Raw genomic sequence first — 20522 nt, 5'->3', positions numbered from 1 at the left:
GCCAGTAGCATTAAAGGAGTCCAATTAATCATACTGGAAATATGTGGTGTGACTCTAAATTACAGCTACAGATCAGACTAAGAGAAACATTCATCAGCATTGCAATTCTATGCAGATCTAAGCATGGCTAAGCCTACTATTTTAATGGTCTTAAGCTTCCATAAGTCTGCATGCCTTGATCTGTGTGGCCCAGTCTAGCCCATCTTGTCAGATAGCCAAAGTTAAACAAGGGCAGCCCTGGTTAGTACCTGGATGAGAGACTACCAAGGAAGTCCAGGGCCACTATGCACAGGCAGGCAATGGCAAACCACCTCAGTTCATCTCTTGCCTTGAAAACCTTGTAAGGGGTCCCATAAGCTGGCTGCAACTTGATGGCACTTTACACACACACCTCTGCATAGGATTCCTTTTTAGTTTTCCAAGACCATTACAAAGTTTGTTCTGTTTCTAGTGGGATTCAGCCCTTATATAAAGAACACACACTAGCTGCGTTGCCAACAAGTGTCACTTTTATTAACAGTATCCTAGGATGCCACTGACACAAGAGGGATGACGGCCCCAAATCAACTGCGGGCAGCTGCTGTTGGCAAGTTCACATAGCTCTTCATGGGTGGGAGTGGTCTGATCTTCCGTCCTGCCCAGCCCCCTTTGCGGTGCCACCGGCCACTTCGTGGACGCTTTCCTAACCACCGGTTCCGTCCAGCTTTCCCAATGATCCTCTTATTGTGGTCAACGTTGGACACGCGTCCCACTGTAGCCATGCAAGTCTCCAGCACCTATAAGGGTAAAAAGGGTGAGGAAAGCAGGATATACTGCAATATATAGTCTATTCTGCTAGGTATACTATAAGTCTATACTATAGGTATAGTACAGTATAGACTATAAGTCTATACTATAAGTCGATCTGTGCCTAATCCACATGGTTCACACTCTTTATTATACATTATACGCTTATTTTTAAGGCTGCCCTTTCTTGCAGTTTTGAAACAATTTTGCATAAACTCCCTCCACACCACCAAATTAGGAGCCTAGAGGCTTCTCATGCAGGCATGCTCCCGCCCCAACAAAATCAGCTGCTGCCATATGCCAGAAAAAGGCTTCAACACCCACCCCCCGGCTGAGGTTTCACAACATCTTCTATCATAATGGTGTACCTGCATTTGTCTCTTGGAGGGCAACTGTATTATGGCTGTTCCATTCACCTTCCTTAGTAATATACCACAGGTTCCTGTGACAGCATTGAAAGAGAACATCAGCTGGGTTTCTACATCTTTAATTCCAACTACGGCTTAATTCACACTTACTGGTAGCAGTATGGGAGAAACCAAAGGACTGCAGTTGCTACTTCAATCCAGAAATTACATAGGAAGAGAAAATCATTACTTTCTTTCCCAGTCTATTGCTCAGCCAGTGAAATGGGCCTACTCCACCACAATGTCACCCACATTCCTGAAAGCCTTCCAGAGTTAACCTGTAGCTCAGGACCATCCTCTTTTTCTTCATTCCACCTTAAGCAGAGCAGGACTTCATGGTCAGGATCAGTACAAACACCTCTTGTGTGACTTGTAATGGCCCAGTTTCATTCACTCTTTACTTGGCTAAAACCTAAGTTTCAAAGTTTTAATGCTTCCCAATCCAATGGCCAAGAGAAAGAGTTTTAACCAGACATCAAGGCTCTGTATAACAACATCCCCATAAAAAAGGGGCTACAGCCCATAAGAAACACTGTCCTTCAGAATACCACAGCACACTTTGCCACTTAGTTCTCAACCATAATCCAGAAATGTTTAGTTTTAAGTTAATTGAACAGCCATGAACATTAAAAAAGTTTGCCCCTAAATTGTAAAAAAGAGGAGGGGGAAAGGTCTCCCATTGTTGTGGATTCTGACTATCTGCCCAGGTTTGACCCCAACAACCTGTTTCTGACCTCAGTCCAATACTGACCTGCAGCTCGAATGTATTGTGCTCCTTTTCCAGGATGGCTCTCCAAGTTGTTGACCAGGGTTCCTATTGGCAGAGCCCCAACTGGATATGCATCCCCCTCCTTAGCCAAGACTGGAAGACAAAAATCCCACCGTGTTAACTCCCAACAAAGTTTAGAAACTCAAAGCAGAACTAAATTAACATCCTGACTGCACACCACTATCTTAGCCTGGGCTAAGGTTGGGCAGAGTTGGTTGGTAAAATGGGTTCAAGTACAACCCTCTCTTCCCAGAGAGTGCCTCGCTGGTCTTTATCCTCAATAGAAGGGAGTTTTCTAGCAGATCCTGCTCTTCCTGACTCTCCACAAGGTCTTCCAAGGGACAAGGCACTGCTCAGTTCCATCTTGAGTGTGATGTCCACAGGCTCTGCTGAACCTCCCCAAGAGAGAAAATGTCAACTCTTTAGCTGAGATCCATCCCATAGGCTGTGCCATACTCAAGTAGTGACCACTTCCACAACAACTCTGAGGAAACTGAAAAATCCATCCTATACCCAAGCTATTCACTGCCCTTCCCTTCTCTGTGGCAGATAAAGGTGTTTTTTTTACCTGCCATCCTGCCTATGTGCTTTGAAGTTTTGAGGATGTCACCAGCCTTCATGTTTTCTGTTGCAATGATCCAGCGTCTCCGATTCTCTCCAGCCACCAAAGCTATGTCAGCTGATCTGCCATGGGCAACAAGACAGCCCAGTGAAGAGAGGTCTGCTCATGCTACAAGCTTCACTCCCAGTTACAAAGAAGAAAAGTAAGTGGTACAGATCCCCTGAGCCCAAGCTGCTCTAGTTATACTGCTCACCACCACCCCCAGCAGTCTTTGAAAAATCTGACTACAGCTCACCTGCATGGATCATACCGGACCTGTATCACTTTCTCCTCAAATGAATTAGGCTCTTTCCCTTCTTGATAGTGCATCCTTCGGAAATCAATCATCCGGTAGCGCTGCTTATGGCCCCCTCCAATTCCATGCACACGGATACGACCTTGAGTGGGCATAGTACTTATTAGTTTTCTAATACAAAAGACTCTAAAATCAAAGAACTATAACAGAAATAACATCCTATAAGGTTCTCTGACAAATACTGCCCAGCAAGGTCTGTTATCAGTGCCCCCTTTGTCTAGGGATCATTCTGCAATGGTCCAGGCTTTTTCAGTGGCTACACCATGCTTGCAGAATAACCTCCCAGAAGAAGTCAAACGAAATTATTCTGGAATGCTTTTGGGGCAGTTTGGACAAAAGGAACTTATTTGTAGTTACACATAATTATGGAAAATAGATGCAATACTTAATATATATGCAGCATGAGGTGATTCAAAGTCTTTAAAAATAGAGAATGCCAATCACAAAAGATAAATAATTATTGAGCAAAGGAACATGGGTGCAGCTACAAGTGTGACCTGTGAAATCAGCAAGTTCTCACTACATGCCCATAAGCAAACCTCCATTTTCTCAGCTTCAGTCTACCATCAGTTCTATGGGGATAACACTGGCCAATCTTATAGGGCTGTTGTAAGAATTACTGTAGGTATAAGTTTCTCAGCATTTGAAATGCACTATATACTAAGTATTATTCTGTAGAACATGTCCACCTTCAGGAATTTGCATCCACTATTTTCATGAATCCCATTTTTAAATGAGAGAGGTCACAAATCAGTGATAGAGCACAGGCATCATATGCAGAAAGTTCAGTTTCAGTTTTTGACAATTTCAGCTGAAAAGGATCTCAGGTATCAAGGCCTGCTTGAGGCTTTGAAGAGCTGCTGCCAATCAAAGTAGATAATACTGGACAAGATGGACTAATGGTGTGACTCAATATAAAACATCATCATAAAAACAGATTTACAAACTGGGTTAATTAGCTGGAACTAAATATGTAAGCCAGCTGTAGTTCTATGCCTTGTGAAGATATTTCAAGTTTAACTTCCAGAATGAACGCACTACTGCCTACCTCCCTGCTAAATGATTTGCGATTAGGCCAGCTTCTATAACAAGTCTTTAAAGTAGGAAATAAAATGTAGATGTGAAAAGTACTGTATATATTTTTTAAAATGTCCGTTTGCCTCCAATCTGTTCCTCCAAAAAAACCTAGAAAAAGACCTTGGCCTTCACAGCTTCAAAATTTCCAAAGATTGTGCTTATTATATTTCTTCCATCATGGAACACAAGGCAGCTTATATTGGATTGTCAGGAGGTCTCCTATCTCAACAGTGGGTTGGATCCACTGAACATTTCCACTGATTTCCCTCCCTTCACAGCAGGCCGCCAACTCCATCGACATATTATTCCTAGGGGTCCTCTGAACCCCAGTAGCAGAACTGCAGGTGGCATTTTGGGCTGCCACAGGAATGGGGACAGGTGAACAAGTCACACTTCACTGATGGAAATCTGTCACTGGAGTTATTCAGTGAGATCCAAACCACAGACTAAACCCAGATCTTTGCTGTTCCAAGGCTGCTGCATTATGTGCCCTACAATCATACCCCAGGTCCACTTGTGTGTTTTTAGCCTCATCACAACCAGCTTCTGCCCAATACCTCATGTCTGTCCCATCTCACCCACCCTCGGACCTCACTCCTGTCACATATTGATTTGCTAGGACTTGGAAATACAGAGGACATTGATTCCCTTATCCCAATACTCATCATGGCTGTGTGAACAGGTAACAGAGCCACATGGTAAAAACTTGAACATTCATGAACAAGGAAAGCCTTATAATTTCTACAAAAATGTTAAAGTGGAATGTTTTTAAAAAAATTCCCTTGCTCTGAAAAAAGAACACAACAAGAGTCTCTGGTCTCACTAAACTGACTTCATTTAGTAAGTTTTCTGACCTCATTTAGTAAGTTTTCTTTAATGTTCTGAGGCCACCTCACTGCAGTCCTTTGGGAGCCACTGCTAAGAAAACATACCTGTGTGATCTCGGCCTCCTGTTTTTTTCATGCCAATGGGTCTGGTGGTGTACTTGATCCGGCATTTCCACATCGGATTGGAAGTGGATAATACAGGAGATGTGCCGATTTCCCGGTATGCATGGAATTGCCAAGCAAGACAGACGGGCTTGGGAGATACGGTAATCTAGGAAAAGCAAAAACTCCCATGTTTTACCACTCAGTTCCAGTTACTGCTCCAGCACTGCCAAACCCACCACATTCTATAACCAGGCAATGCCAACTGCAGCAGCCAAAATTAGGAACAGACATACCCTGGCTCACCACATGTAATTATTATCTTTCATCCATTCCTTTCTCAAACAAGAACATGTTTCTGGTAGACTTCTGGAAAGTCTGAGACACACACTAGAAGAAGCTGTTTTACCACAGATTAATGGGAAGCCGCCTCCTTGAGAGGCAGTCACAGGCAAGTGCTTAACCATTAAATGAAAGTTGCTGGGGCCAATGTCTTTGCAGAAGCCAGTCTCCAAGCTGAACTTTTTTGTCTTCTAATTCCAGATTTGTGGGGGCATAGTTGTGAGTATTCAGTTAGGGAAAGGCATTTGGTCCATACTTAAAGGCACTCTTGCTTATAACAGCTGCATGTGCCATTGGCCAAATCCTAAAACAGATTGCAGAGCTGAGCCCTGGCAGACCCAAGTTTAATTTAAGCCTCAAACAGAAAAAAAATACACTAATTTAGTTAATAAGAGTCCACCAAAAACCCTTATCTTAAGTTAAGGTACCCTAGTATATACAATGCATGAGATACAACCACACAAGAAAAAAGAAAGAGGGTATGACCATCAAAGGGATGAGGTCCCCATACCTGTGAGACACGAGGGCTGGAAGAAAGCAGCAGGGACCCAAAACTCCGGATCAAGCTATGTACAGCCATGATGTGTGATTCTTTCTCCTGCCAAAGAGCAATAGCATGGTATTGATTTACTCCCAGAGAGAGAGAAAAAATTAAAGGACACCAAGATACACCAGCATTGCTAGGGACATGTGCCGCCTATCTAGGGAATCTGCAAGAACTGCTCCCTTCCCCAGGGGACAGATTAAGTCAATGTACAAATCAGTGAGAGAGATGGAATGGGGCAGTTACCATCCTGTTCTAGGGCATATTCTTGGAGTTGTTGCCCTTGTTTCTTATATGGACAACTTGTGAGGGCAGCTTTACATGCTAGACTTATTACAAGGAAAGTATTCCTGTTTACAAATTGCATGAAGCTCATGCACAGGAAATCCATAATATGTAAAGTTGCCCTGACCCACAGATCTCTTATTCACAGGAACAGCGGGAAGGTATCACAGAGGCTGCTCTCTTGTAAGTAAATGGGAAGGTTATGATATGCTGCAAGACAAGTAACCCCAGTGTGAGAGCTGGGGAGCTGCTACATAAGGTTTGAGGAGGCTTATATGGAAGACTGGATGAACCCCCTTGAGTGTCTTAGGGAGACTCAGTTCCACGGTAACCTCGTTGATTATTCTGGTAATGGGGAAAGGTCCTACATAACGGTCGCTCAGTTTTTTGCAGGGGCGAAGAGAGCGGAGGTTTTTGGTGGACAGATAGACTTGCTCCCCCACCTTGAGTTCCCGTCCCGGAGACCGGTGTTTGTCCGCTTGTTCCTTGTACTTGCTTTTTGCCCTTTCCAGATTTTTGAGCAACCATGGCCGGGTGGATTTAACCACCTGAATCCACTCCTGAAGATCAGGGGTAGACTGGAGCTCTGGCGAGACGGGGGCAGAACCGAAAGGGCCAAAATCCGTCCCGTATATAACTTGGAAGGGACTAAAGCCGGTAGAGGAATGAGGCGCATTGTTGTACGCATATTCGGCAAATGGCAGCAGGTCAACCCAGTCATCCTGGTGGAAATTTACATAGCAGCGCAAATAACATTCTACTACCGCATTTACTCGTTCTGTTTGACCATCCGTTTGGGGGTGATAGGCGGAAGAAAGGCCCTGTTCCTCCACTCCCATTAACTTTAGGAAAGCCCGCCAGAATTTGGCAACAAACTGGACCCCCCGGTCGGAGAGGACCTTCCTCGGGATCGAGTGTAGCCTGAGGACGTGCGTGATGAACAGTTTAGCTAAGCCCTGGGCTGAAGGAAGACCTGCACATGGAACGAAATGAACCTGTTTGGAAAAGAGGTCTGTGATAACCCAGAGAACCGTTTTCCCCCGACTTGGAGGTAGGTCGGTGATAAAATCCATGGCGATGACTTCCCAGGGACGGGAGGGGTTCTCAAGCGGTTTGAGAAGCCCCGGGGGTTTTCCCATCCGTTTCTTGGCTGTGGCGCAGGTGGGGCAGCTGCGCACATACAACTCCACATCAGATCTCATACCGGGCCACCAGAATTGCCTTCGAACCAGGTGAAGCGTTTTTACGAAACCAAAATGACCTGCTAGCCTGGCCCCATGTACAAGTCCCAATACTTCTTTGCGAAGGGAAGATGGGACATATAGTTTCCCCCCTTGCACCCACCAAGTGTTGGTTCGTTCCAAGCCAGGGGGGAGGAGATTGTGCTCCTCCTCCTGCAAGGAGGCGTCCCGGAGTCGCTGTTGGAACACTTCCGGGATACCTTTGAGCGTAGGGGGGGTCTCCGGTTGGCGGGCTTGGGATCGGGTGGTGACGGCTAAGCCAGGGACTTCCCCTCGCTGTTCGGGAGTGAACAGGGAGTCGACGGGGCGATCGAGATCGTTGCGATACTGGGGAAGTCGTGACAAAGCATCAGCTAGGGCATTTTCTTTGCCAGGGACATGTTTGAGGGTGAACCGGAATTTTGCAAAAAATTGGGCCCACCGAATTTGTTTGGCATTGAGTTTTCTAGCTCCCTTGAGAGCCTCAAGATTCTTGTGATCGGTGCACACTTCGAACGGCAGCTCGGCCCCCTCCAAGAAGTGTCTCCATATGGTAAGGGCATGTTTGACTGCTGCTGCCTCCTTCTCCCAAATGGCCCAGTTGATTTCGGACTGGGAAAACTTCTTGGAGAAGTAGGCGCATGGCCTTAACCGTCCCCCCTCATCCCTCTGCAATAGGGCCCCGCCCATTGCTACATCCGAGGCATCCACCTGCACCACGAAGGGCTTGGTGCAATCCGGGTGAGCCAAAACGGGTTCGGATGAAAAAAGTAGCTTTAAACGTTCAAAAGCTTGCTGGCACTGGGGAGACCATTGCAGACGGGCTGAGGGGAGTGCGGCGCTAGCCCCCCTGTCCTTGGTACGCAACAGGGCAGTGAGGGGAAGCGCAACTTGGGCAAAGTTGGGAATGAAATTCCGGTAAAAGTTGGCAAACCCCAACAACTGTTGAAGTTGGCGGCGGGTAGTGGGGGTTTCCCAGTCCCGCACCGCCTGGACCTTGGCGGGGTCCATTTCCAACCCTTGGTGGGAAATTACATACCCCAAAAATGTAATAGAAGGTTGGTGGAATTCACACTTGGACACCTTAGCATACAGTTTGTGCTCCCGCAGCCGCTGGAGCACTTCTCGCACTAGGCGCACATGTTCTTCCATGGTCTCAGAGTAAATAAGAATATCATCGAGAAATACCACCACCCCCCGAAACAGTAAATCATGCAAAACTTCATTAATTAATTGCATAAAGACACTCGGAGCCCCCGAAAGTCCGAACGGCATGACCAGGTACTCAAACATCCCAAAACAACTGGAAAAGGCCGTTTTGGGTTCGTCTCCTTCTTTGATGCGAATGCGGTGGTAGGCTTCTACCAAGTCCAGTTTGGTGAAGATTCGGCCCTCCTTTAATTGTGCTAGAAGGTCAGGAATAAGAGGGAGGGGGTAAGCATTAGACTGGGTGACTGCGTTCAGTCTGCGAAAGTCAATACACAGTCTTAAATCTCCCGTCTTTTTCTTTACAAAGAAAGCTGGGGCTGAATAAGGAGCCTTGGAGGGGCGTATGAAACCCCTCGCCAGATTGACATCCAGATAGTCCCGCAATACAGTCTTTTCACTGGGGCTCATGGGGTAAACCTTTCCCTTAGACAGTTTGCCTTCCCCTACGATCTCGATGGCACAGTCCGTTTCTCTGTGGGGAGGCAGTTCGTCGCACTCTCTAACATCGAAAACATCAGTAAACTGCGAGTACTCAGAGGGTAATTGAGGAGAGACTGGGGCGGGGGACCCTACCAGTGCGGCGGCTGGAGTTCTGAGTACCCGTTCCTTGTCATGCAACCCACAGGGGTTTTCGGGGAAAGAAAGCACCCGTTTAACCCAATCAATGGAGGGATTGTGTCCCCTTAACCAGTTCATCCCTAACACCACAGGGGTTACAATAGGGGCGATGGTGAAATACAACCGTTCCCAATGTTCCCCCACGGACATAATCACGGCTGCAGTTCTGTGGGTCACAGGGCCCCGTTTAAAGTCACTCCCGTCCATTTGGGAAAAACGGAGGGGTCCCGGAAGCCGCTTGCGCCGGACCCCCAACTTCTTGGCAGTTTCCTCATTTATCATGGTGCGGGCACACCCCGAGTCGACCAACGCGGGAACCTCTAATGGGGGACCCCCTTTGGGTAGGGACAGATGAACACGCACAAATACATTGTCCTCTTGGGCGCTTACCATCGGTGGAGCTCCTTGCACAACGATAGGGACGGTCTGCTGCGGAGCCCCCTCTACAGCAGACCGACGGCGTTTTTTGCCGGCTGTTCCCACTCTTCCTCCTCGCTGGAAGAGGGGGACGGGGTGGTGGCTTCCGGGGAGCCGTCCGAATCAAAGACGGTATTTGTAATCCGGGACCCCGATGGGACCGTAGAGTCGGATGCCCCATCCTGGGGGCGCGCGTGGAGAGCGGAGGGTGCGCCGGAGCGCCGGCTCAGTGGTCCACTTCTGCGGCGAGGCTGGCTGTCGGCGGCCGGTTTCGTCGGCTCGGCCTGGGTTTGGCGGGGGGGGGTCGGACGGCCTGAGCGAGAGGGGCATTGCGATGCAAAGTGACCCTTTCCCCCGCAGATCAGGCAGACGCCGGCCTCGAACCGCTTGCGGCGTTCCGCGGCCGAGAGACCCCCGCCACCCCCTTGCCGGAGTTCCCGGCCACGGTCACCTCGGGGCCTGGGGTCTCGCCCAAGCCGTTGCTTGGACAAGTTCAGGAGTTGCTTGCGATTCTCGATGTCAGCAGCATGGCGAACCCAACCTTCCACATCCGGGGGGTTCCCTTGCATGAAGGCCCAATGTTGGAGGTCTGGGTTGAGACCCTCCCTGAAACATTGTACCAAGGTAGCTTCACTCCAGTCCAGAATTCGGCTAGCCAGTGACTGGAACTCACTTGCATACTGCGCCACCGACTTAGTCCCTTGGCGCAGTTGCATCAGGGAGGCTTTAGCCCGCTCACCCAGAGTCGGGTCCTCAAAACGGTTTCGGAGTGCTACCATGAACTCGTCCAGGGTTCGCAGTACCGGCGAGCGGAGTTCATACTGCAACACCATCCAGGCAGCCGCCTCCCCTTGCAGTAAGGAAGCCACGTACTGCACCCGGGACTCCTCAGAAACGAAGGTTCGGCCTTGTTCCCGCATAAAAATGTCCACTTGGACCATAAAAAAGGTCAATTGGTCTCCCGACCCGTCATACGTGACTTTCAGGTCCCGACGGGCCGGGGGGGCAGGGGTTGCGGGCGGAACTACCGGCGCCCCGTCTGGGGGAGCACCGGCTGGAGGTTGCAACTTCAGCGCATCTAGGGCCGTGGCCATCTCACCCATTACGCGTTGCATGGTCTCCATCTGCTCCTGCATAGCCCGGCGGTCTTCCTGCCACTGCTTTCGTTCTTCCTCCATGAGGGCCTCTTTGCGGGCCGGGTCCCCTTCGAGTCCCGTGCTGGGGAAGGCCAACCGGCGATCCTTCGCCGCAGTCCGCGAGAGCGACCAGCCCTTGGGAGAGTCCAGCCAATAAGTAAGCCCCCGGGGACGTTCGTCCCGATCTTGGTCGGGGGCGCGACCCTTCGGTTTCTTTGGCTTGGCTCCCTCCTCCTTCGGGTCCGGCTTCTCCGGCTCGTCCGGAGCCTTGGGGGCATCGGGGATAGGGGTGGTGTCCTCGTCGGCTGACATTCTGTCCAAAGCGGTACAGCTGCAGTCCGAGAGGCAACGACTTGCAACTTAATGTGAGAGATCCCCCTCTCTGAGTTTGCTTCTCCAAATCAGTTGCTCAGACGTTGATACAGAAACAATAGATTTATTGAAGCCTTCAGGAGATGAGACAGGCACAGGTAGAAAGTTGCAAGTGAGGGGCTATACGGGTTTACAGAATATATTGACTCCAGGGCACTGGGGCACTGGGGTTCACACTTATTGTTATGGGAAGTTACAAGCTTGGCATAATACAAAACATCAGACGGATCCCAGGAAGTCTGGTGCGGCTATCACACTTCCAAGGCCGCACCGGCCTGAGGGAGTACTGGCAGGAAAACAGCGGGGGGGGAAGATACATGGGCCATCAGGCCTGGCGCCTGAGACCAGAAGGTGTGAACTGCTTTTACGAGTTCACTGATAATACCGCAGGTGATGGAAAGCAGAGACACAAAGACAGAGACCCTCACACCCAGTACCAAGGAAGGAAAGAAGAATGTGGAACAGCATACACATTTAATATTCTTCCCTACTGCTGGGGACTGAGGTGTTCGATACGGGGACAGATCTGTGTGGTTCCCCATTGCTGCAGCAGTTGCTGTTACAGTTCAGCAGGCACGGGGCTGCCACATGGCAGGTTTTCCTGAATTTTCCCTGCCCAATTCCCTGCAGCAATAATTCCTTCCCCTCCCCATACCAGGGGGCTTTCTTGTTTGTTTTTCTTAATTTTAAATCTGCAATTGGTGCATCATTGTAGCATTACAATATCATAACAATCTGTAAGGTTCTCTTAATTGCCAGTTTTCATTTATTTTAAAAAGTCTCTGCAAAAAAGGTACTAAAGACTTGTTTTTTTAATGCAAGCTGGGAATTCAGAGAACTTGACAAAATGTTACAAAACCATAATGATGTGGGAACTGCAGCTTTTTTTTTAAAGCCCTCTGGTGAGAGAATGGCCACTGTGGGAGACTGGGCCAGGCAAAATGGTACGGATGTGGGCAGGACTAGGAAGATCCAGACTTTTCCATCCACATGGGTATGGCCCCAGCTTTGCTATGATCTTTCCCAAAACAGCTCACCAAGGCAGGCTTTGGAATGATCATAAGAAAGATGGGGGAAAGACAGGAAATGCATGGAAGCACCATAATGCTGTTGAGAAATGCAGAAAAAAAACACATTTCCCAACAGCACCTGAACCAGAGCAAACAACCCATGGGTAAATTACTTCAGTGTACTAGATAATTTCAAGAAAACTACTGAAGAGGAATTTCAAGACATTATATCCATTACCCCCGCTAAATTTATTTATTTGCATTATGTATAGTCCACTTTTCTCACAGGGACTCAAGACAAATTATGCATAGTGAGTCAGTGCAATCAACAAAATGGGACATTCAATAACCAATGTATTCGCATTTTAGAAGTCTGGAACCACCCAAAAGAACCAAAGCATAGCATTAGTATTAATATGACACATAGGCGGTACAGAAATTACATAAATAGGACCCTATTTACAATAAGTTTATACACAGCAGTATAGACTACAGTGCCCTGACCTGGATGGCCCAGGCTAGCCTGATCTCGTCAGATCTCAGAAGCTAAGCAGGGTCAGCCCTGGTTAGAGTTTGGATGGGAGACCACCAAAGAATACCGGGGTTGCTGTGCAGAGGAAGGCACTGGCAAACCACCTCTGTTAGTCTCTTGCCATGAAAACCCCCCAAAAAGGGGTCACCATAAGTCTGCGGCGACTTGAAGGCACTTTACACACACACATAGACCACAGTATAGCAGTTAGATGAGATTATAGGTGCCCTTTGGCAGAAAACAGTATAGGCCTCACTTGTGCTTTAAGAGATTTGTGCCGCAGACATCAGCAGCCGAAGCTTTCCATGGACCTTTGCTACTTACTACTGAAGATCAAGTCTCTGTGAGAGGGCCAACCTCTCGGTCACACAAGCTGGCTCTACAAGCGGCAACCCATAAAACCCAAGGAAAAAGCGGATACTTTTTTTGTTTTTATACTCACCCTAAATAATGGCTCACGACACTGCACCCATGAGTCTTCTCTTCCGACTAAAGTCTACGAGGCATGCGCGTCACACCCCTGGGAGGAGCATCAGAAGAAACATCAGTATCTATAGTAGTTGAAAAGGGCAAGAGTCCAGGAGCACCTTAAAGACTAACAAAAATATTTTCTGGTAGGGTAGGAGCTTTCGTGAGCCACAGGCTCACGAAAGCTCCTACCCTGCCAGAAAATATTCTTGTTAGTGTTTCAGGTGCTCCTGGACTCTTGCCCTTTTCTACGACTGCAGACAGACTAACACGGCGACCCACTATGAATTATCAGTATCTATAGATTGGCTGTTAAAAAAAAAAAAGCATGGTCGATATACAACCTGTTTCCCTTTTCTCCACGCAGAATTAGCAAGGACTATTTCCGCGTCACGACACCGCAGAGAACCGCCAGAGAGCGCGCCCAGAGCGGCAGAGGCGGAGTCCAGCTTCCGCGTCACGTGACCGAGGGACCGCTCTCCTCCCCTCTCGCTGTCTGCTCGGGCGTATTCCGAAGCTAGTCGCCATGTTGGATTTAAAGGGGCTGCGGCCACATTGGGAGGAGCCGGACTGAGCCGCTCTCTTTTCTCTTCCCTCGGGTCTCCGGGATCGGGGGTCTTTGGGGGGGGGGAGCGAGCCTTAAGCGCATGCGCGCGCCTCATCCTGTGATCCGAAGGAGGCAGGCAAAGCAGCAGGTAGGAGTCCTTTTTTAAACCCCTGCTTCAAAAAAATAAATAACGCCCAGATGGGAGAGGGTATGCTGGGTGAAACTGTTATCTCTTTGCCCAGGAAACCGTTAGACTGAGGAGGCTGCCGTCTTGGCAAGAGGGCATAACGCCTATTAGGGTGTTGCTGACAGAAGGATAGGCCTTTGGGATCTGTGTGGTGATGGTTGGTGCGTAATGTTTTTTATTCCCCCCGGTGCGGGGAACGAGAATGGTCCATCAGACTAGGTGGAAACAAAAACGCATCATCTGAAAATCACCCCCTCACACATGCAGGGTCTGGCAAGGATCAAAGGGCACTCTTCCGATGCTCAGGAGCACTGCTGTCTATTCTTCACATGCTTCTGGCATAAGTGAAAGCCCGATTTCAGGCTGATGACAAATAGTGTGCCCACGAGCCAGATCCACTTTATCTTAGCCATCATCCCGCTGGTGGCTGATTGCTCATCCCTGACTCAGCTGCAGATTTTTGCCTCTGAATGGCTGCGTCTGCCCTACGGGCGAAGCAAATGACTGTGGGCTCAGCGCTGACAACAGATAGAAGGGCAGGAGTCCTGGAGTCTTGGCACTTCTGCTCTAGCAGCAGTGATATAGCTTGATAGACTGTCAAGGTTTATTTGCAAGCTGCTTGGGGGGGGGATTGTACTCACGGACTGGGTCCTAAGTTGGCTGGGGCTGTACGCTTGTTGCTAGGGTACTGCCAAGTCGGCTTTCCAGGTAAGCCACAGTGGTGCCATAAAAGACTCCTTTCCAATACTACTTTCCCTTATTTTTCTGCAGTGGTATCACTTCCTTCTTGCAGATCCAGGGCTGCCTATATTATTTTGGGTTGTATGTGCTCAGATTCGCTCTGGCTGTTTATTACCTTGTCTGCTCCTCGATCTGTGGTTTAGGGTACAGCATTCTTAGTTTGGGGTCTCTGAGTTGGCCTCAGCTGCTGTTCTTTCTTGCTTTGAGAATTAAGACTTCAGGGATGTGTCCTGTGTATCCAATTCATCCCTTCCCAATTCACTTCTCTGATGCCAGGAAAATCTTTTACGTCTGGCATATTTTTTCTTAACTTGGAGGTGGTAAAAATTTTCTGATGCAACATTCTGCAACTGTGTTAGTATTTCTGATCCCCCCCACTTTACAAAGAATGTTAGGGCTGTTGAGCTATTTCCCTGTGCTCCTTTTTTCAACCCCAGTCTAAAAGTTAGAAGCTGTTGGATTACACCACCTTGTTAATCATTCAGAAGTCTGAGGAAGTTTTGATCTCTGAAGCCAGCTTTGCTGTCCTAGGAAAGGGGTTGGCATAGATGTGCCCAGCTACAAGGTCTGCTGTGTATGTGGCACCATCCTGCTATTTATAACCATGATGCTATCTCACCCCTGGGACTGTAGGCTGAGGCCTTCTGGAACAGGGAATTTAATGGATTTCTTTGAGACTATAACCTTGGGCACGCCCTGTTTTCTAAGGATTAAGCTGTTATTGGTACGATTCTTTACAGAGCTAGGTGTGTTTGTCCTTTGGTTTTATTGGGCATAGGTATACCTAGCTCCGCATAGGATTGGGCTGCACACAAGTCAAAGGTTTGCTCTTGTTACACTGGAGCTAATCCTTTCACTAAACTATGAGGTCTGATCTGTCAAAACAAGAGATTAGTTGTACTAATACATGGCTTTTCTCCCTAATGGCATCCCAAAACAACTTGCAGCATTCTCCCATTCTTTATTTTACCCCCATAACAGCCCTGTGAGGTAAGCTAGGCTGAGAGAAAGTGGCTGGCCCAAGGTCACTCACCATGGCAGCGTGGGGATTTGAACCTGGGCTTCCCAGATCCAAGTCTGACATTCTATTTATACCTCAATAGCTGCTGCATTCACATATTGCACAGATAGAAAATATTGGGCATGCTCCATGTTCAATTGCTCAAAGGCCTTTTAGTCCAGCACGCCTTGCACTAGTACTTGAGATTGTTAAACTTTTTAAAGTGTCACTGTTCTTGAAGGTGACACTGAACTGAGATATGGCGTGGGTGGAAGGAGGAGGGTATTTTTCAAAGCACTGCTTTAGTTAGTATCTTTACTAGGGAATGTGCTGTACAGTATGTTAGCAAAATCTTTGGAAATTGGTTCTTGTAGGTTATCCGGGCTGTGTAACCGTGGTCTTGGAATTTTCTTTCCTGACGTTTCGCCAGCAACTGTGGCAGGCATCTTCAGAGTAGTAACACTGAAGGACAGTGTCTCTCAGTGTCAAGTGTGTCACACTTGACACTGAGAGACACTGTCCTTCAGTGTTACTACTCTGAAGATGCCTGCCACAGTTGCTGGCGAAACGTCAGGAAAGAAAATTCCAAGACCACGGTTACACAGCCCGGATAACCTACAAGAACCAATGAACTCTGACCGTGAAAGCCTGCAACAATATTATTTGGAAATTGTTTGCACTTGGATTATTCAGGAATATTAAAAGCTTGCTTGGGAGAGTGCAAATAAAAGATAAACGGTTTCTTTAATTTTAAACCTAGCAATGTTAAGGGAAATATTTTTACATCTTGCTCAACATGAAGAAAGATAGTTAAGACCATTTGCTGCATTCTCTAGCACACAGTTTTTGAACAGGGGTCTTCGAGCACATGTTTGGAATGCATCAGATCCCATGTTCTCCCTGAGGTGAAGGGCATCTTGCAGATAGACGGGTGTTTCCGTTCCTGGGTCATAGATAGGCACGAAGTACACAGAAATTAACCTCAGTTCCTGTCCCCTGGCCGGAAAGGCCCCTTCGTCTCCACTTTTTCTTCCTGCCTCACGTAGATAGGCAGCTCCTTCTGGTTGCTCCGATCGCAACCAGCACCATCGACTTTTTTCGATCCAGGCTTCCAAGGCACTCTTTTTGGATTTCTCTGACATCCCCGGTTTTTCCAACGCCCGGAGGATGTCTTCGTCACCCGGCTCTACCTCGGATGGGTTCCTCCGGCCGGAGGACCATGTGGCTGGTCTCCTGCCGAGCACCAGGCAGGGGACTTTGGGTGCCTGAGCTCCCGCGGTTGAGAGGGGCAGCTGCAAGGCGGCCGGCAGGGCTTCCGCGGAGGCGGCGCAGACCACAGCCAAGAACTCCGGCTGGCTCCCCACGGCGGCGGTGGACTCCAGCGGCGGCATGGCACCCAAACAACTCCCCACGGAAGCAGCGGATGCCGGGAGTTCTGAACCGCCTGGAGAATGGGGACATGAGGCGGCGGCGGCTGGGACCAGCTCGTCAGCCGGCAGAGCTCCCGCAGGAGCGGCCGAGCTCAGAAACGAAGGGGCGCGCACCCGGCCTGCCGCTGAGCTGCAAAACACCAGCTCTGGCAGCAGGCGCAAAAGAAAACGTGCGGACAAGGACGGGAAGGAAAAAAGTCCCGCCAAACAGCCCACAAGCGCCCAAGGCCCGCTCGGCCCGCACAGCCGATGAGGACCTGCAGCGTTCCCCGGAGCATCAGCAACACGAGACAAGCGGCGGCAACACCACACACTAACAACAGACCTCTCGGCAGCCGGGTGAGCTACAGGGGCCCTGTTTGCCGGAGGGGGGCAGAGGGCGGAAGGCCTAATGGCCGTCATGAGGCAGGTTCTCCGGGAGGAGTTCCCTTTTCTGCAGGCAGCCTCCCTCTCCTCCTCACACAGGGGAGGTTCTGAGGCCTGTTACCGTGAGTCCTCCCCAGAACCCGAGACCTCTGGGAACAAGAACCATGCCCGCCGCCCCAGGGAAGTCCCACCCCCCTGGCCCACCAAGGCTGCTAGGAAGGCCTGGCCCCCTCAGAGCCCTAGCCGCAGGGAGGGAACCCCAGATACCTCTGCAGACTCAGATTCAGACTCAGAGGGAAGGGAGGAGGGGGAGCTCTCCAACGAGGAAGAGCCCCAAGCCCCCACTGAGCATCACAACAGGCTCTTTGCAGGAGAGGACTTCCAGCACCTCCTCTCCAAGGCCATCTTGGCTCTGGACCTTACCGATACCAACGAGCCAGGCGAAGGCAACAAGCCCAACGCTTGACTCAGGGGGCCCCAAGACCTCTTTCCCAGGTCCCAACCATCCACCAAGACTGTCCCATTCCCCGAGTTCTTCGAGGACATAGTCAAACGAGAATGGGAAAGGCCGACCTCACACAAACAGCTTCCCAGGAACGTGCGAGCATTGTACAATCTGGCTCCCCACGCCATGGACACTCTCAAACCCCCACTGGTAGATGCGCCAGTGGGAGCCCTGCACTCCTTGGGACTCCTGTTCGAGGACGGTGTGGGCTCGCTGAAGGACCAAACCGCCAGGAAGGCGCACGAGAACCTCACTATGGCCATACAAGCTTCCGCCACTGCATCCCTCATCGCCAGAGCGGCCATAGTCTGGCCTAGGAAGCTGGCAACCTTCATCCCTCCTGATAATAAGCAAGCCACGGAGGGCATGAACAGGGTCCAAAAGGCCATTACCTTCCTGGCAGACGCTACCCTGGACTCCCTGACCCTCAGCGCCAGAGCAGCGGCGGCCAACACGATTACCAGACGGGCACTGTGGATCAGACCATGGGCTGCAGATTTCTCCTCCAAGGCCATGCTTCTAGCCTACCCCTGCCAGGGAGGCCTTCTCTTCGGGGAAAAGCTGGACCAGATCCTCGTGGAGACAAAGGACAAAAAGAAAGCGCTGCCGCACAACCTCAGGAGGGACAACAGGGGACGCCCCTCTTCATCCTACTCCTCCTTTCGTTCCTTTCACTCCCTACCACGTCCACGATCCGACGGTGGACACCCAACATGGTCTAACAACCGGGGCCCAGTGGGGGTGGGGGGGCGGCAGATCCAGCAGAGGTTCCCAGTCCTACAGAGGCGACAGGATGGGGCGCTTCAACAAACCAAAAAGGCAGTGACTCCGGGTCCACCCCAGTGGGGGGAAGGCTGAGCCGCTTCAGCCACCAGTGGGCTCAGGCCTCTCCCGACCGCTGGGTGGAGCAGATAATCCGCAAGGGTTATCTGATCGAATTCCGACTCCTCCCTCCCGACCGGTTCATTCAATCACCGAAGTCATCCAACCCCAACAAGCATTTGAGGACCTGGGCGGCCATCAATCACCTGCTCCACATCAAGGCCATCGAAGCCATCCTGGCACCAGAGAGATCCTCTGGAGTCTATTCTATCTTCTTCACCGTTCGCAAAAGGAATGGAGACTGGCGGGCCATTCTGGACTTAAAACACGTAAACAGATTCATCCGAGCCAAACGCTTCCGGATGGAAACTCTTCGTTCCATCGTGGAGGCACTCCGGCCAGACAACTTCATGTCCTCCATAGATCTGACAGAAGCGTACCTACACATCCCCATTTGCATCGACCATCGTCGCTTCCTGCACTTCAACTACATGGGTCGCCAATTCAGGGCTCTCCCCTTCGGCCTTTCCTCTGCCCCCAGGGTGTTCACCAAGATCCTGGTCACCCTGGTAGCTCTGCTCCGGAAGGAGGGAATACACGTCTACCCCTGTCTAGACGACCTGCTCATCGCCGCTCCATCCAACCATCAGGCAATCCAGCACACTCGGAGAGTCATGCAGTCTCTAGAAAACCACGGCTTTCTCATCAACTTCAACAAGAGCCATGTATCCCCAACCCGGCGCCTACAGCACCTAGGAGTGGTTATAGATACCACCTGCAACACCCTCTTCCTCCCGAAGGACAAGGCCACCAAAATATCTGCCTTGGCCCGGGGAGCGCTCAACTCCAGAACAACCGGCCTGTCTGCGCTGGCTTGGCTTCAGGGCCACATGATCGCGTGCATAGACTCCGTCACCTGGTCTCACTTCCACGCTCATCCGCTCCAATGGTTCCTCAAACCGTACCAGCAGCTCATCCTGAAGAGGAGGAACATTTGCCTGACCCTTCCTCATGAGGTAAAGCACAGCCTCCGCTGGTGGCTGAACCCCACCAACCTGCAGAAGGGTCGTCAGTATTGGCACCAGACGACGATAAAGCTCTTCACCGATGCCAGCCTAGAGGGCTGGGGTGCCACAGTGAACCATCAGGTGGCACAGGGCACCTGGACGGAGGAGGAGCGATCTCTCCACATCAACCAGCTCGAGCTCCGAGCCATCTACCGGGCACTAAAATCCTTCCAGCAGACGGTCTCCGCACACCATGTCCTCATCTGGATGGACAACGTAGTGGTGAAGGCCCACCTAAACAAACAAGGTGGATCCAGATCATTGACTCTCCACCGGGAAGCCAGCTGGATCCTCTAGTGGGCAGAGAGGCACCTACTATCCATCAAGGCAGAACACATCCGGGGCGAGCTGAACATACAGGCAGACTAGTTGAGCAGAACGAAGGTGGACAAGGGAGAGTGGTCGCTACAACCCCGAGTATTCCGCACGCTCTCCACTCACTTTGGCCGGCCGACAGTGGACCTCTTCGCGTCCCCATCAAACAGTCAACTACCTCGATTCTTCTCACATTACTCACATCCTCGGACGCCTTGTTGGCCCCTTGGCCTCCGGGTCTACTCTACGCCTTCCCTCCGCTCCCAGTCATCCCGAGGGCTCTGCAGAAGCTGCGGCAGGAGAGAGCAACAGTCCTGTTCGTAGCTCCCGACTGGCCGCGCAGACCCTGGTACCCCACTCTCCAGGAGCTGTCCATTCAGCCGCCGTGGAGGATACCAGTATCCAAGGACTTGCTACATCAGGGGCCGATCCTACACCCGGATCCAGCCTGGTTCTGCTTGACCATCTGGGTATTGAGAGGCAGCGGCTACTTGGTCTAGGCTA

The 20522-nt window shown here is 50.2% G+C and overlaps 2 protein-coding genes across 3 annotated transcripts in view; one reads left to right on the top strand and one right to left on the bottom strand.

Annotated features, from left to right (window-relative positions):
• Window positions 1-514: 514 nt before the first annotated feature.
• MRPL2 (mitochondrial ribosomal protein L2) lies at window positions 515-5818 on the bottom strand. The gene is made up of 7 exons (XM_056852934.1): window positions 5739-5818; window positions 4889-5054; window positions 2820-2961; window positions 2531-2646; window positions 1945-2055; window positions 1155-1228; window positions 515-776 (listed from the first exon to the last, which is right to left on the bottom strand). The coding sequence occupies exons 1-7, from the start codon at window positions 5805-5807 to the stop codon at window positions 564-566; spliced, it is 891 nt and encodes a 296-aa protein (XP_056708912.1). The 5' UTR covers window positions 5808-5818; the 3' UTR covers window positions 515-563.
• A 7895-nt stretch (window positions 5819-13713) lies between these two features.
• Window positions 13714-20522, top strand: part of KLC4 (kinesin light chain 4) — a 68929-nt gene continuing 62120 nt past the window's right edge. For both annotated transcript variants that reach the window (XM_056852382.1, XM_056852380.1), the window contains exon 1: window positions 13714-13733. The gene's annotated coding sequence lies outside the window, so the exon portion shown is untranslated. The remainder of the gene's footprint in view (window positions 13734-20522) is intronic.

The sequence above is a fragment of the Euleptes europaea genome, chromosome 7, assembly GCF_029931775.1.
Source record: "Euleptes europaea isolate rEulEur1 chromosome 7, rEulEur1.hap1, whole genome shotgun sequence".
Classification (NCBI taxonomy): Eukaryota; Metazoa; Chordata; class Lepidosauria; order Squamata; family Sphaerodactylidae; genus Euleptes; species Euleptes europaea.
The sequence above is the reverse complement of the archived record's forward strand: the minus strand, read 5'-3'. Positions and strand labels throughout refer to the sequence as shown.